The following is a 15175-nucleotide window of genomic DNA, read 5'->3' as shown; positions in this document are numbered from 1 at the left end:
AATCAATCCCTTCATCAGAAACGCCATTCACTCATCAATTGGAAAGGTGTTCTTCTTCTCCACGATAATGCACGTCCACATGTGGCATATTTGACGCAACACAAGATTATGGATTCCACCTCCCACCATATTCTCGAGATATGGCACCATCAGATTACCATCTCTTTCGTTCGCTACAACACCATCTTAATGGGAAAACGTATGCTTAGTGTGGAAAGTGTTCAAGAGGACATGGAAATGATTTTTACTTCAAAACCAAGTGATTTCTTTAATCAGGGCATTAACGACCTTATTGTGAGATGGAAAAGCATCATCAGTAAGAATGGAGACTATTTCATTTAATAAATGTTTTATTTTCATATATATATATATATGTTGTTCAGTTTTTTTCATCTAAAAAGTGACATAGATAAATATCATGGTAATGATGTAAAGTATTTCCTTCCTCTGTTGGGTGTTATAGATGTGTAATATATTTGCTGGAACGGTAAGTCTTTAGCTGTAGGTTCAATTTGAAAGAGAAAGCGTTACTTTAGCATTGACCATTAATTAATGCATTAACTCACAAAAATAAACAGATTTAATGACATACCAGGATCAGTTGCTAATGTATATGCAAGTGGCAAAATTGTCGTTTTTGCGTTAACAAATATATATTATATCTGTTCACTACCTCTTCCATGGAACTCGCAAACCTTTTTTCATAGAAGGTTTAGAGCTTCCAACAAAAATGGAATGGTATCGGGTAGTGATGACCTTGTTATGTTCTCCTCGAAACTGTGTTTCTTTGTGATTTCATGCTTTATACTAAAAAAAAATAGTTTTCTACTGTAAGGCTTCTCAGTATATACGAGAAATAAAACATAACCACACTATAAGAATCTCTTGTTGTTTAGAGTTACATATTTTATCAGAGAAAATTGCACTTTTTGAGAGACTCACAGCTATTAAATCATGTTATTGTCAACGGCTCACTTTACTAAATTATGCTAATTAATATATAACTAAAATGATGTTTTGAATTTTTCATTCGTATAAATTTAACAAAGGAGAAATTCCATATATATTGAAATGTATTACCAATATCGACATAAATCACAGGTATAAATAGTCTTTTATATATATCATTGCCCTTAAAAGTTTATAATGCACATCAAAACTATGTAGGGGAGGAAAAAAGAAATAACATTTATATCACTTGTTACCGTTACCTTTTAATTTGGCTTTCCCAATAGAAAAGTGATTTCTTGTATAGAATATTTGATAAGAATTGAAAAGATTCAGATTCTTTGTATTGTTTGTGTATGAGATATAAAACAGGAATATGCACCACTGAACATTTTGATTTGTTCAGGAGGTCATTTACAACGTTGTCTCACACCTCTTGAGTGGCTTTCCATGAACAAGCTGATATCTTACTTAGGTCTACCAGTTTCAAATCCATGTTTAAACACACAAGAGTTTTTTGGAGCTGTATTGAGGGACTTCATTGATGTGTGGTCGAACGAGGTTTGCTGTGATTCCAGTTTCTCCTGCTACATTTTCCACAAAAACAGCTGTTGGTTTTGTAGTTTGACAAATTCCTTTGTCTTGGTGGATTGTAGTTTTGGTCACGTCATTTTTGCCACAGTTCTCCCACTTCGTTGCTGAAAAGAGACCGTCTGTCTGTTTGTAATTTGTTTGTAATCAAGCACAAAGCTACACAATGAGCTATCTGTGCTCTGCCCACTACGGGTATCGAAACCCGGATTCTAGCGTTGTAAATCCCCTGTGCCACTGGGGAGGCCCGTCCGTCTGATATTAATAAGAGTTGATTTTAACATCAAATCCGATTTTACTTCTTTAGCTGAATACTGCAACCGTCATAAAACATTTTGAAACAAGTTGCTTGCACTTACTATTCCACATATTACGTTTCTGCCAGTCACGTGGACGACAATAGATTCATCTTTTACTATCGCAACCATTTAAATACAACCATGCCCCAACTGTAGTCATTACAAATATGCATTTCTTATTTGCTAGATACCTTCAGTATAATTTCTTCATTTCATTTTCCTCTCTCTGTAATATAATTCTCCAGGAGTTAGTGAATGTTTGGCTTGTAATCATTTGTCATATTCAAATCTATGTTCATTATGTTGTTAAGGGTACCAGGGGAAATGCCCAACTTCATTATAATGACTTTTTTGGGTGAGTGGATTATCTTTTGTAATAATTACTTTCACTTTACGGATGTGGTCGTTGGTCCTAATTGATTTGGGTGTGATGTCAGACCACATGACTGTCCCAAGGGCTCTGCCGTGCAAAATTTTCTGCTTCTATGGAGAACGTTGAAGATTTCTCTCTTTGAAATCCTGAACCCTTTGGACCTTTATTTTTTAAAAATCTCGAAACATTAACATTTCTCATTGGATGGAGCGTTCACATATGCGGAAGAAATTATTGCCGATCACGTGATTGTAGATAAACAAGAGGAAATCCTCAATATCCGCAGCACTTGAAATTCTTTTAGGCAGGATTAGAGTAAATTAATCTATGAAACCTTGAGCGTGGTCAAATACATCAATCGAATGGGTTTCACTTCCTCAGTCCAAAAACTGCAATTAGATCTCAAATCGATCAAGAGATGACTGAGCTATGAGCTAAAAGTTTGTACTTGAAAAACTCAGAGCCATTCTGTGAGCCGCTATGGCGCATCTAAAAACCATCTCGACAATAGCAGAGAAAGGGTAGCTAATTTACATGTGTTTTCATTATCTGTAAATTATTTTTATTAATCTTAACTCCCTTCAACTTACATATGCAAGTACACAGACTTATCATTTTCATTTTGTTATAATACGAAAATTGTTTAATCAAACGAAATGACGATCTCAGACAGTTGGATCCATGTACGTAAGAGGTGGCTCTGTGGACTGATTTTGAGACATGAATAAATAAATGAATATATATACATATATAAAACATAAATTTACAGTTACCACAGAAATTTATCTTTACAATGACTTGAAGTTGGTGGTATAAATTTGTCTCTTGATTGTCGTGTGGGCATCGTGAATTAAAATGTAAACAAACTATTATTTTCATTTATTGGAAGGAAAAACGTATACCATATTTCTATTTAATAGATAACCAGCGCAAACGTTTTTGAATATAACAAAATACTCTGATTTCATAAATAGAATAGTGGTTTTCTATATTACCACAACAAATTTAGTGTATTTTTAAAACAGTGAAATTGATAAAATTGAAGAAGCAAAAAATAATTGCATTACACTTTTAATGTTTTATTCATCATCGCTTAATTTTATTGCTGAGTTCATCTGTATTTTGTGGATATGAAGCAACTTACGATTAGATTTTATGGACTCTTCAAACTTAAGAACAGGACAAACCCCGTGTGTACAGTCCTTAAAATATATCTTTGGAGGGTTAGCTTCTCTATATAACGGTATGAAACGTTCAAGAGATATTAATGTATGGTAACTTGACGCTGGTGTTAGTTTTATCTGATTTACTTACATAAATTATGTACTCCCAAGCAAAGACTTTTAAATTTTTGGATAATAATGGCATACTATCATAAAATTTGATAACAGAACTACATATAAAAATATAGTACACATTTACTGATGCAAAAATATTCCTTATTTACAACGTCTGGTGTTGCAGAATAAAGTATCTTGAATTTGTTTTAATTTGTATATGTACTGCTCGTAAAGATGAAGGTGTTCAAGAGTTGTCCCTTTTTCACTAATATTAAACAATGGAAAATAAAATTTTAGAGTCATGGTTTACAAACCAATTTATGCGAAAATATTATCTTTATTTTTTCAATTCCTGGTAGCCATTACAAACAATGTCACTAGTTTTAGGCCTAATATTGACTTGTATAAAAACTAAGTCTACCTAATAGATCTACCTAAACGCATTATAAGTCTTGGATAAAGATGTGCAATTACCGAACGAAGGTTTTTCAAGTTTTATACACGATTGTGTTTGAAGAAACAAAAAATGTAATTCAAGGTTTTACTTTGTTTAATGAGACCTTAATTTCATTAGAAAAAACAAATAGTGTGTGGTTGCATTAGTTGTTTATTTGTTCAATTGGTATTCGTACACAATAATATATAATTCGTCAATAGGTCATTTGTATTAATTTTTGTTGAATAAATTTTAATAGCATGCTATAAATTTTCTTCCTCTAGTTTTTGGTAATATCCTAGTAACATATCCGAATTTTATTTTGAGTTCTCAATATACCTTAACTATCAGGCAATTGAAAACGTAATAATATTCATAATAATAGAACACATAATTAAGTTATAAAAAGAGAATGGCAAAGATACTGCGTGGAAGTGCATGGAACAAAACTTCTTTCCAGTAGTTTCACTATTATGACATTCTCACTAATTCTTTCTGAATAACATTATTTAGGTTCCATGCCGTCACTTGAAAATCATGCAGTTTTACATTATAAAATAATGTTGTTTTGTCAGAATCAGAATTATAGTGATAAGTTTAAGTTTAATTCTTAGAATTAATCCTTTTTATAAATTTGTAGGTCGTGAAAAACCACACGATCCATTTACATTCCAGTTCGAATATTTTATACAAGCATGGAAAAATTTCAGTCCTTGACACATCAACTACCTTTTATTTGATATATCGAGAAACTGCTAACTATTAAGCATTAGCCAGAACACTATTGCTCCTCGATTGTACATTTCTATGTATCTTATATTGTTTTCAATCTGCGTCTGCTTCCAATTATGTTTTAAAATAAATCTTAATAAATATGTATATTTACGTAACTGCTATATATAGTCATCTTAGTGCCTGTTTATACATGAAAACATTTAATTGGCAATATTTTCGAGCGATATGATAAAGTTATTCATTCGTTAATTCTCTCTGAAATGTTTTCTATTTAAAATATTAGTATCAAAATGTTTACAAGCGATTTAGTTCTATCAAAAATAGTGGTAGTTTTTTTACATTAATTGTTTAGTGTAGTTTTGCAAATACTTTTATATTCTATATACGCAAAACACCGTAATGAGCTTTCCAAACCAATTCAAAATCTCTAAATTTGTTTTAAATTTGCCTAATGAGTGAATTTATATTCGCTTTTTAAAATAAAGTGTCTTGTCTTTCTTATACAACATTACTTTTCGGTTCGTCATTGTTTTCAATTTGTAATGGTATAAATTAGACAAATATACACGCTTTTCTTGTTAATTTTATTACATAATTTTACATATTCACAACATCTAAACAGTTTACAGTTTTGTCCTAGTTTTCTATATTTATCATTATTGTGTCAGAACTATTAAATAACTTTAACTTATAAACTCTTACAACAAACATTTTAACCCAGTGTGGCTAGATTAAAATCACTGAAACAAAATATATAAATCATATTATATAACTCTTCTAACTTGTTACACTTATATAGTCATATATACAATCGTTATATATACAATAATGCATTGGATTCATGCATACTAATTCTGATAGAATGGCAATATAATATATCCAATAAAATCAAGAATATAATCATAAAATGTCACACAATCTTTACATCATTTTGAAAAATTAATAATAACATAATAAAACCTTACTCTCTCTCTCTACTATATATATATATATGCGTAAAACAAATTCATCATGTAAAAACTAGAATAAAAAAGTACAAAACAATTAATTTTCAATATACTTTGTTGTGAATTATTACCGGGACAAAAATTTGATATCATATAAAATGTAAAATAAACTATTTTTAGTGGAATGCATTTACAATTTTGTGTCAAAACAAAAGAGCATGAAGTTTAGTGTCATTTGTTATTAAAAACCAGTAGAATAAAAGTATGGAAGATAGCTAAACGTAAGTGTTGATTGTGATTACTTCTTTATCTATCCTAACAAAAATTTGTAATGGACAAATATACACATACTTGTGTTTTCTATTGTAAATTATGAAAACACCTATGTCTGTGATGTACTCACAAATGAAATAGCGCGGGTTATGCACAGTGAGCTGTATAACCAAGGTTAATTGATTAATAACAGAAGACCATATTCACAACACTGAATTATGATTAATTTTGTATAACTACAAAAGTATTGGCATTTCCTTAAAGTTTGAATTGGATGCTATGAATAACTAACGAGTAAATGAATCTCAGAAGTTTATTAGAAGTTCTAAAATAGTCCTTTAATTGCCTCCTGAAGTTTTTAAATTTTTAGATTTATTAATTAAAACAAATATGTATATATAATAAATTATGTTAAATAAAAAGCTAAAATTCCATGTTGGACACATTTCTGCATTAACCAGTGGCAATCGATGCTTTTACTTGCGACACTAACGTTTTTTGAATAACCTGTAGAATCATATGAACCACCTAACTTCAAAATATTTCAATTATCATGTTTCTCTATAGACAATATATATTTTTAATACTAAAGTAACGCTAGATATTGAAATGCCTGACCCAGATCTAGAAATACAGGCTTTCATTGGGAGGTCGTATCTGTATTCAGCAACTTTCTATGCAGTCAAATAATCTCATAAATAACGGGTATTTGGATAAATACTACAATTTAAAGTACTCAACGAAGGCACTCGTCCATGTTACATTTAATTAGGCTGCTATTATTTATTTCTAAAACAATAATTAACATGGAATTAACGTGTGGTCGTTCTGCAAACAAACTTTTTACAGTCTTCTTCGACTGTAGTGGTTTAGATTAATTTACAGTACTCATGTAATATGACATGTAATGTAATAATCACATAAATATGGTATTGGATTGATACTCTTATTTACCATTTCGCTAAATTTTTACAGATTACTCATCTTTTTCGACTAACATTGATGATATATGAATAGTTTCTCTATAACAATTTGCAGTTTTCCTACGTCTCACGTTTCACATTATTTCCTATTTTATTCGAGGTTATACGCTATAAATAATTTTAATGAATCTTTTTTTTATTAATAAAGGTACTTGTACATAAACAGTGTTTGTAAATTTAAATAGCTATTTAAGCAGATGATAGATGATATGTTGTATAAAATATGGTGCCATATATTTTACTTTATTAATGATTACCGACATTAATTTTAAGGCCAAGCACCCTTCAAATATGCTTTTTATCAACCATTATAATGGATAATTAAGTAGAACAATTATCTACTAACAAATATAAACGAGTGTTTCTAGAGAGTTAAGGTGAGCGCGACTATCTGACATTAGTGTGAAGCAAAAGGTTTCAACCAGGAACTAAAAACACTTAATGACATTTTAAACTATTGTTTAAGATTTCAACCGGGAGTCACAGACATCCAAAGGCTTTTTAAACTACTGTTTAAGGTTTCACCCAGGAGTTACAGACATTTTAAAATCAGTATTTGCTCTTTTTACTTGTGCTGTCTCCGACAACAAATTATCGGTTAACTGATATATAAGTAAACAGTGCCATTATAAGTCTATTAAGTTCACCGATAACTAATAATTGAAACATTATTTTTCTAACGTGGAAATATTATAACAACTCAAAACAAGACGCTAGAGGTAACACCGCTTTGTCATTTATACATACGATATAATCATATTAACAGAAATAGCATGCAGTTAATTGCTAACTTTGAGTTCAAATAATACTTGAGTCATTGAGGTAAAAGTTATGAACGTAAAACAAATCTCATGAAATAGTATTTTACGTCATAGTATCATTTAGTATTTCTTCATATTTAAAGGAATGTAAATAATATGCCTTCTCTTGCTCTTTACTTATTTGAAACCTAGCTTGGATCAATACTTTTTATCAACTTAACTGAAAAGGAAATTAAGTTTGGGCTATTTTGTCGTTTTTCTTTTCCTCAAAAAATCACTTTTTTTAAATACACAGATTTGATTTTCTTATAATTGTCGTCTTCGTGTAATTGAAAATAAATAAATAAATACGACTTTCTCTGAGAAATTGAAACCTATATGCCAAGAATAAATACGGCAAGTGACGTACGTAAAAATAGCTTTAGCTACGTAGTTCTTTATCAAATGACTATGAATTTTATTGTACAAATAGACCGAGACTTAGGTCACTGCTACAATGGTATTTCATACACGTTATTAATTTCATTCTCGCTAAAATGAAAAAAGCACGTAAATAAACAGCCACTAGAACTACAAAATTATATTCAAATTGAGTGTCGATCATCTAGGTCATTTCATATTCTAATGATTTTAACCCAACTTAGCCTATTGCTAGTCAGATCAGGTATCATTTATAAAGCTACAAAGTGGTATAACAATTAATTTTTTTATATGTTTCCTCACCTCAAATAAATAAGAATAAAGTAAAACGTAATACAATGAATGTATAAATCTGCAAATCGTAACAGCATTAGAACTCTGGACAAATGAAGTTCAGACTTCCTCAGGAGAGTCTTTTTAACTCAATGGAGTATATACATAGTACTCAGTCCATTACCATCTCGACACGTTTTCAGTAACAAACAAAAAACGAATCGAATATCATTAATCAAACGATTGTGGCACCAAAATACAAATATCTATAATGCATTACAAAACTCGTTCAGTGCTCGAAAGTTTTCATTATACATTAATTAATGTGAACGTAAACACATTGCTTTTGAAGCCCTGTAAAAATCTAAATCATCAGCTACAAATAACAACTGTACTTTATAAATTTACTAGAAAAATCGTTTCGACAGCGACTATTATTTCTCGAGGAAAGAAACATTGCGAATTACTAAACCTATTAAAACAATTGTTTTCTAAATATTTCTAAAAGCTTCATCTCTCGAATTATTTAAAAACACTTTGTACTCTTTCTCCAAAATTGGAACACAAATAATTAGTTTAAAAAAATGTATATAGTTACCAAACGCCATTTAAATTGTTAATGAGATATTGTTATTATAGTATTTACTTCATATATAATAGCTTGTCGCATAGTGTAAAAAAGGAACGACTTTACTTAAAACCAGAGAACACCTTTAAAATGTGGACCTTTTATATCTTACAAACTCATTCATCACCGAACTGTAACGATATGCATGATACACAAGCATACTATAAATAGAACAAACAATCCATATAACAAAAAGCACAAAAAAGTACTATTATTTACAAAGATACACACAGAGAAATAAAACGTATGTTGTACTACCTTGATATACATCACCGATGATGGAACTTGTATGTGGTACGAAATTTCCGCAGAACAAATATGAAACTATTACTGTCATGTTTTCAGTTGAACTTTGGATTTTTTCTGAATGATTCTATAGACTTATATTCCAGACATAAAAAAATATTCCAAATCTATCATGCTACTTTGAATGAAAAACAAAAACTAATGAAACCAGCAGAACTTATTGTCACTTCTCTAGATAATCATGTCGTAGTATACAAAAAAGTGTTATGGTTACACAATATATTTTGCTCAAGTATGCAGACTTTTGCGGCCACCTTTATAGATCTGGTTACCTAAGTATAAATTCTCCCTTAACGATATAAAATCGGTGTTTGTGGTTCCTGAATTATAAGGACTCGATAAATTGTACTCTACTGAAAGTAGTTTCACATAACAAAGGGCTTTAAGCATTTTAAATACCCGATACGTTCCTCCCGATTTTACTTGTCGCGATGATGCTAAAATTGATATTTGAGGAAATAAGCCGCTCAAAGAGACACTAATAATGTCACGAAAATTCAAGATGATTATGGTTAATTAGCTGTATTAAGTGCTATTGCATGAATATAATATCTTCAAAGAACATAAGGTAACCGTTTATACTGGGTTCTAAAATTAACCAAGAATATAAATATCTAGTTTCTAATATAAATAATAATAATAAAAAATTGGACGAGAACATAGACACACATCACACAAACATATACACGTCCTGTTACACAATATAAGGCATCTGTGGTTTAGTCAGTAGCGGCCTGAGTTAACATTGTTCTCTGCCATATATCTCCTTCAGTAATGGCAAATTTGTTGACTCAGTCTTTCTTACGTATAGTTCGCAGCCTAGGTCAGTAAAACAACAATAGGTGACTAATAAAAATACGAATACAAAAGGTCACTACTGTTGTCACCTGTCCCACAGCTCCAGACACCACTACATCTTTATCGAACTTATTAAATCATTTTTCTCAAAACAACGCCACACTTCCTTTTCAACACTCGTGGAACCAAACTGTCAAACTCAGTCAATATACATATATAATAGTTATATATGAAAGATTTAGCAGAACGGAAAATAACACAAAAGTGAGAATCTGAATTAATTCAATTTCACAGTAATTTGCTTTTCATGCCTAGTTTTATAAATACTCAGCAAACCTTCTTTCATGGAGTACATGGAGCTAATATATAAAAAAGACCAGTGTTCTCTTGTTGTTGAGGTGATGTCATAATAACAAAAGGCACTTCGATAAGACTTTGTCGGGCTAGTTCCATATTGTAATCGAATGAAATTTGTTGCTCTGTAATATGCAATAAAAATGAAATAATTGAAATATTAATGTATGCAAGATCTACATTATTTTCACTAGTAGGATACTTCGAAACGTATCAAACATTTCCAAATCTATGACTATCAGGTAATACTAACAAAAGTAAAATATATAATAATTGAATTACGTGAATTACAATTTTATAGAACAAGTTATTACTGAAGATGAGTTAAAAACACGTCATTGATATTTTTATGTAAATCTCAGTACTAATATAATTTAATATAACATTCAGCATGGGCAAGTTTCAAAATACAATCCACCAACAATCATATTCTCGAGATAAATACAGATGAAAGAAATTAACAATACTTTACCTTAGCTCCATCAACTCATCGTGTCATTGGTTCCAAACAATCGAACTTTAACCTCGTCATCTGTTATCTCCACCTCTGCATCTTTGTACTTTGAACCACCATTTAGCTGGCACTGTGGGAACATAGAGTTTCCTTCTCTTTCGGTCACTTGAAGGAGTATGTTAACACTGGCAGGAAGCGAGGCACGTTGATGTTTCTATTAAAAAGTCACACTTCTAATTCCCTCGTCTTAACATGTCCTACAAGTGGCAAATGAGTCTTACTTGGGCTATCAGGGCTAGATTCTGATCCCTCGCCCCCTCCCGGACCAGCTCCTGGACTACAAACAATACCCTGCTCAGTAGGTGGACTGTGAGCTGTGTTGGTGCTCTCGTCTGACGTACGCTTGAAGAAACTGTGCTGTAGACAATTATAGGGAACAACACGAGTTTTGGGATCAAAATCTAACATCCTTATTATCATATCTCTAAATTTGAGATAATCAGAAACACTGTGACCAGCTTCACCTAGTCTTCTTCCACTTGGTCCTCCCGACTCAACGCCCAATATGTCTTGAAGACGACGTGATCCTGGAGATTTGTACTAGTGAAATAAAAATAATGGTCTGGACTGGATATTATTATTTTACAGTAGCGAAAAAGCTCTTGTGAATCATTTATATGAAAATCCTCGAATATTCAAATATTCAAAATAAAATTGTCATATCTTTTTTTATGTAAAATTAAACGAATTTTATAAAGGATTAATAGCAGTAAAAATATGAGGAAAACTATAATTATTTCGATTTCAACTGAAAATATTTTAAGATATTCCAAAGCATGTATAACAATATTAAGATATAAGAAAATTCAATATTTTACAAAACAAGTTTCATGGACAAGTGAAAGTGGCTCGGAAAATTATGTTAGGTTATATTTCCTTTTACCAAAACATTTCACAAGGAGCTTTATTTAATTAGATAACTTCGAAATCTATTTTTAGAGATATATAAGCTAAAAAGATATATTTTGGATGAAAGATGATTTTTTTATACGTACATGTACTTCGTTAACATATATATATATATATATCATTTTAAATGTATCGTGATATCTAAAATAATCAGAATTTTTATATAATTATTATATTTATAATATCTTCATTGTTTACATTTTTTAAATCGAAACACTATATGATTTCTATAAAATACATGTTTTTATACATAATAAAATGTTGAAAAGTTGAACAAAATGTTTCTTGTTATTTGAAATGCAAAGTTACTCAATAGTCCATCTGCGCTTTACCCATCGCAGGAATCAAACTCTGAAATTTTAGTGATATAAGTCCCTAAACTTGGCACTGAGACACAGAGGGAAAACCATAATAGGAGAAATATAATTCATCTATTATAATATTTACCAGTTTTTGTCTGTCCTAAAAACGCGCCCGCACATTATTATCTAAATGCGCATGCGCGAACACTTCATTTCTGAGGAAGTAAACAAAGGGCAGATGTAAATATACTATAGTAGACATTTTATACAACATCATATTAAAAGCTTATCAAGTTTTTAAAAAAGTCTAACACTACGTCGTAGAATAACATTATAAAATTATTGATAGTGTTAAGTACGGTAAAGTTTATCCCTCACAAAACTAAAGTAAAGTGTACACAAATTACGGTATTAATTTATCTCTTTATCGAATATAGGAAGTACATAATAAAGGACAAACTAATGTCAAGCTAAGACAAGTGGACTTGTAGATTTCGGTGTATTTTATTACACTTATTTTGTATTATTCTAGAAATTCTGCAATTAAAGACATATTGTTGCAATAAAGATACCAATTTGACCGCAAATATTTTGTAGGTCTCTGCTAGTATTACAATTTTACAAACTCACAATATAAATATTCGATAGATTCATAGTACCAGTTCGTATGTTATTCTGTAATTGAAATAATGTAAGTATTCGTGTGAAATTAGTAATCCTACTTTTTTTCCATCTTTAGACGGTTTCAAAAAGTAGTTTCCGTCCGGATGTTTGTCAAAGAACTTGCGAGATTTCGGGGCTTGATCTAAAATGTGTTTAGGTGGCATCCCAAGAACTTCGACAATCTTGCACATCTGGTCTACCTTTAAATAACAAAGACAAAACATTATTTATAATTCTCTTAACGTGTTATTAAACATATACGTAACATGTAAGTAAACTTTAGTGTTTTTTGAAAAAAGTCCCCCAAAACACTGTTGCTCTTCATTAGGCTTGAACAAAAGGTTTTAGCGAAGGTCCTTTAAATTGAACAAAAACGTAGAACAATGGAAACGAAGCAACCAATATCCTAACACACTTTCATTAATAGAAAATACAACTCAAACTTAGATTGTTGTTGCATCCTATATTTCCAACTTCAGAAGTAATGAAGTACTAACCTTGTTGCAGAATGGTGCGTTTGGGTTTGTAAAACACAAGATCCCAGAGTTGTTGAAAGATCCGTAGCTACAATATGTAGATTTGAGAATAGCAGTAAATCCTAAGTCTATGGGAGTTGATGAGCGATGTACCACACGTAGTGTTGTTTTTTGCTGGCTTACAATGATATCAAGTTTTACATTTAGGAAACCTATAAACCTATTCGTAAATGCGTAAAGGAATAAATCATAAAGTGTAGTACAAAAACTCAGGAACTCCAGCTGCTTATATATCAGTCGAGAACATACACATGAAAATATTTTCAATGATTTTCTCTTTGCTACCAAAATTATGCACAAATCGAGAAGTCTACAGTTCGACTTTCTACTGCTTGTTTTGCTATTGAACATAAAATACCTTTACTGAACTCACAAATCAGTAAGCCTGTCATAAATGTTGGTTTGTTTGTTTGTTTGTTTTAGTTACGCATAAAGCTACACAATGGGCTATCTGTGCTCTGCCCACCACGGGTATCGAAACCCGGTTTCTAGTGTTGTAAGTCCGTATACATACCGCTGTGCCACTGGGGGAGCTTTTTTTGTATTGTTAAATAATAATTATCATGGTATATATATATCGCATCATACAAGAGTGTTAGGTATTTTGTTTGTTTGTAATTAAGCACAAAGCTACACAATGGATTATCTGTGCTCTGCCCACCACGGGTATCGAAACCCGGATTCTAGCGTTGTAAGTCCGCAGACATACCGCTGTGCTACTGGGGGGCAGATGTTGGTAGTAAATGGGAACACAAAACCTGGAATTAAATGACCATTTGTGTGTGAGTATGTATTTGGCGTACTCGTTTTCTTTTCAGTTAAGTTAGCACAAAATTACAATGGCTCTTCTCTCTATTACAGGTTTTTAATTCAAACAACAATTGTAATTTTGCATGAACTTGATCATAATAACATTTGTGAGGTCCTTAAACGATTTCTTTATACCACTTTTTTTTGGTATTTACTGTTTATCCAGTACGAAAGTGTTCTTGACAAAAATTACGTTTACATGTTTGTTATGTAATATGAGGCCGTTTTGGATGATTATTTTATTTCCTATTCCATTCAGTAATATTTTGTGTGGGCTTAATGCTGAAATTTAAGAAAATAAAATAAATGAATATAATCACAGTTAATTCGTGTTTATTTCAAAATAAAGCTTTTAAATACAGTTTTTTTTATATATAGCTTTTGCTATCTCTAGCTCTGTGGGGGAATTTAAACTAACAGGGTTGCTTATAATTTGGACAACATTTCTCCATTTTGGATTATAGTTAATGTCAATTAATTCATCAGTTTGTTTAAGTACGTGCTAATATTCTTCACAAACTTGCTATAGTTTATGAAGTTAATAAATTAAAATTAAGTAAGATTATTGACCAAAATAAAAATATGTATGAAGGTTTAATTAATTAAGTAGTACGAATTATAAATTAATAATATTTAGAAATATATTCGCACGAAAAACATACGAGACAGTTATTATTGAAAAACACTGAAGAAATTAATATTAATATATACGTTTTAGGTTTAAGCTTAATGTATACAAAGATGCAAAACACTCCGACCATAAACAAGATTTGAAATATGAAACGTTCACTTTGAAATGATAAATTTTATAATAGCTACTACAGTATAAGGGACATATTTTCTAAGAAAAAAAAAGGACCAGCGTTAGAATCAAAAGCATATCTATTAAAATTGACATTTTAGCTTTCGTTTTAGCCAGAAGTCATATGTCTACCTTAGCAAATATATATATATATATATATATAATGATGTTCAAAACAAAACAACTGTGTGTTCCAAATCCTTAATTTATTTTTGGATGTATTAGATAGAATTA

At 30.7% G+C, this 15175-nt stretch overlaps 1 protein-coding gene across 6 annotated transcripts in view; it reads right to left on the bottom strand.

Annotated features, from left to right (window-relative positions):
- Positions 1–5249: 5249 nt before the first annotated feature.
- Positions 5250–15175, bottom strand: part of LOC106462015 (serine/threonine-protein kinase minibrain-like) — a 145177-nt gene continuing 135251 nt past the window's right edge. For all 6 annotated transcript variants that reach the window (XM_022389293.1, XM_022389289.1, XM_022389302.1 and 3 more), the window contains 3 exons: positions 12853–12993; positions 10878–11459; positions 5250–10530 (listed from right to left, as the gene is read on the bottom strand). In XM_022389293.1, coding sequence (XP_022245001.1) covers positions 11085–11459; positions 12853–12993 — 516 coding nt within the window. In that variant the 3' untranslated portion in view covers positions 5250–10530; positions 10878–11084. The remainder of the gene's footprint in view (positions 10531–10877; positions 11460–12852; positions 12994–15175) is intronic.

Source organism: Limulus polyphemus, unplaced genomic scaffold (assembly GCF_000517525.1).
Source record: "Limulus polyphemus unplaced genomic scaffold, Limulus_polyphemus-2.1.2 Scaffold42, whole genome shotgun sequence".
Lineage (NCBI taxonomy): Eukaryota > Metazoa > Arthropoda > Merostomata > Xiphosura > Limulidae > Limulus > Limulus polyphemus.
This window is presented reverse-complemented; position numbering and strand designations above follow the sequence as displayed.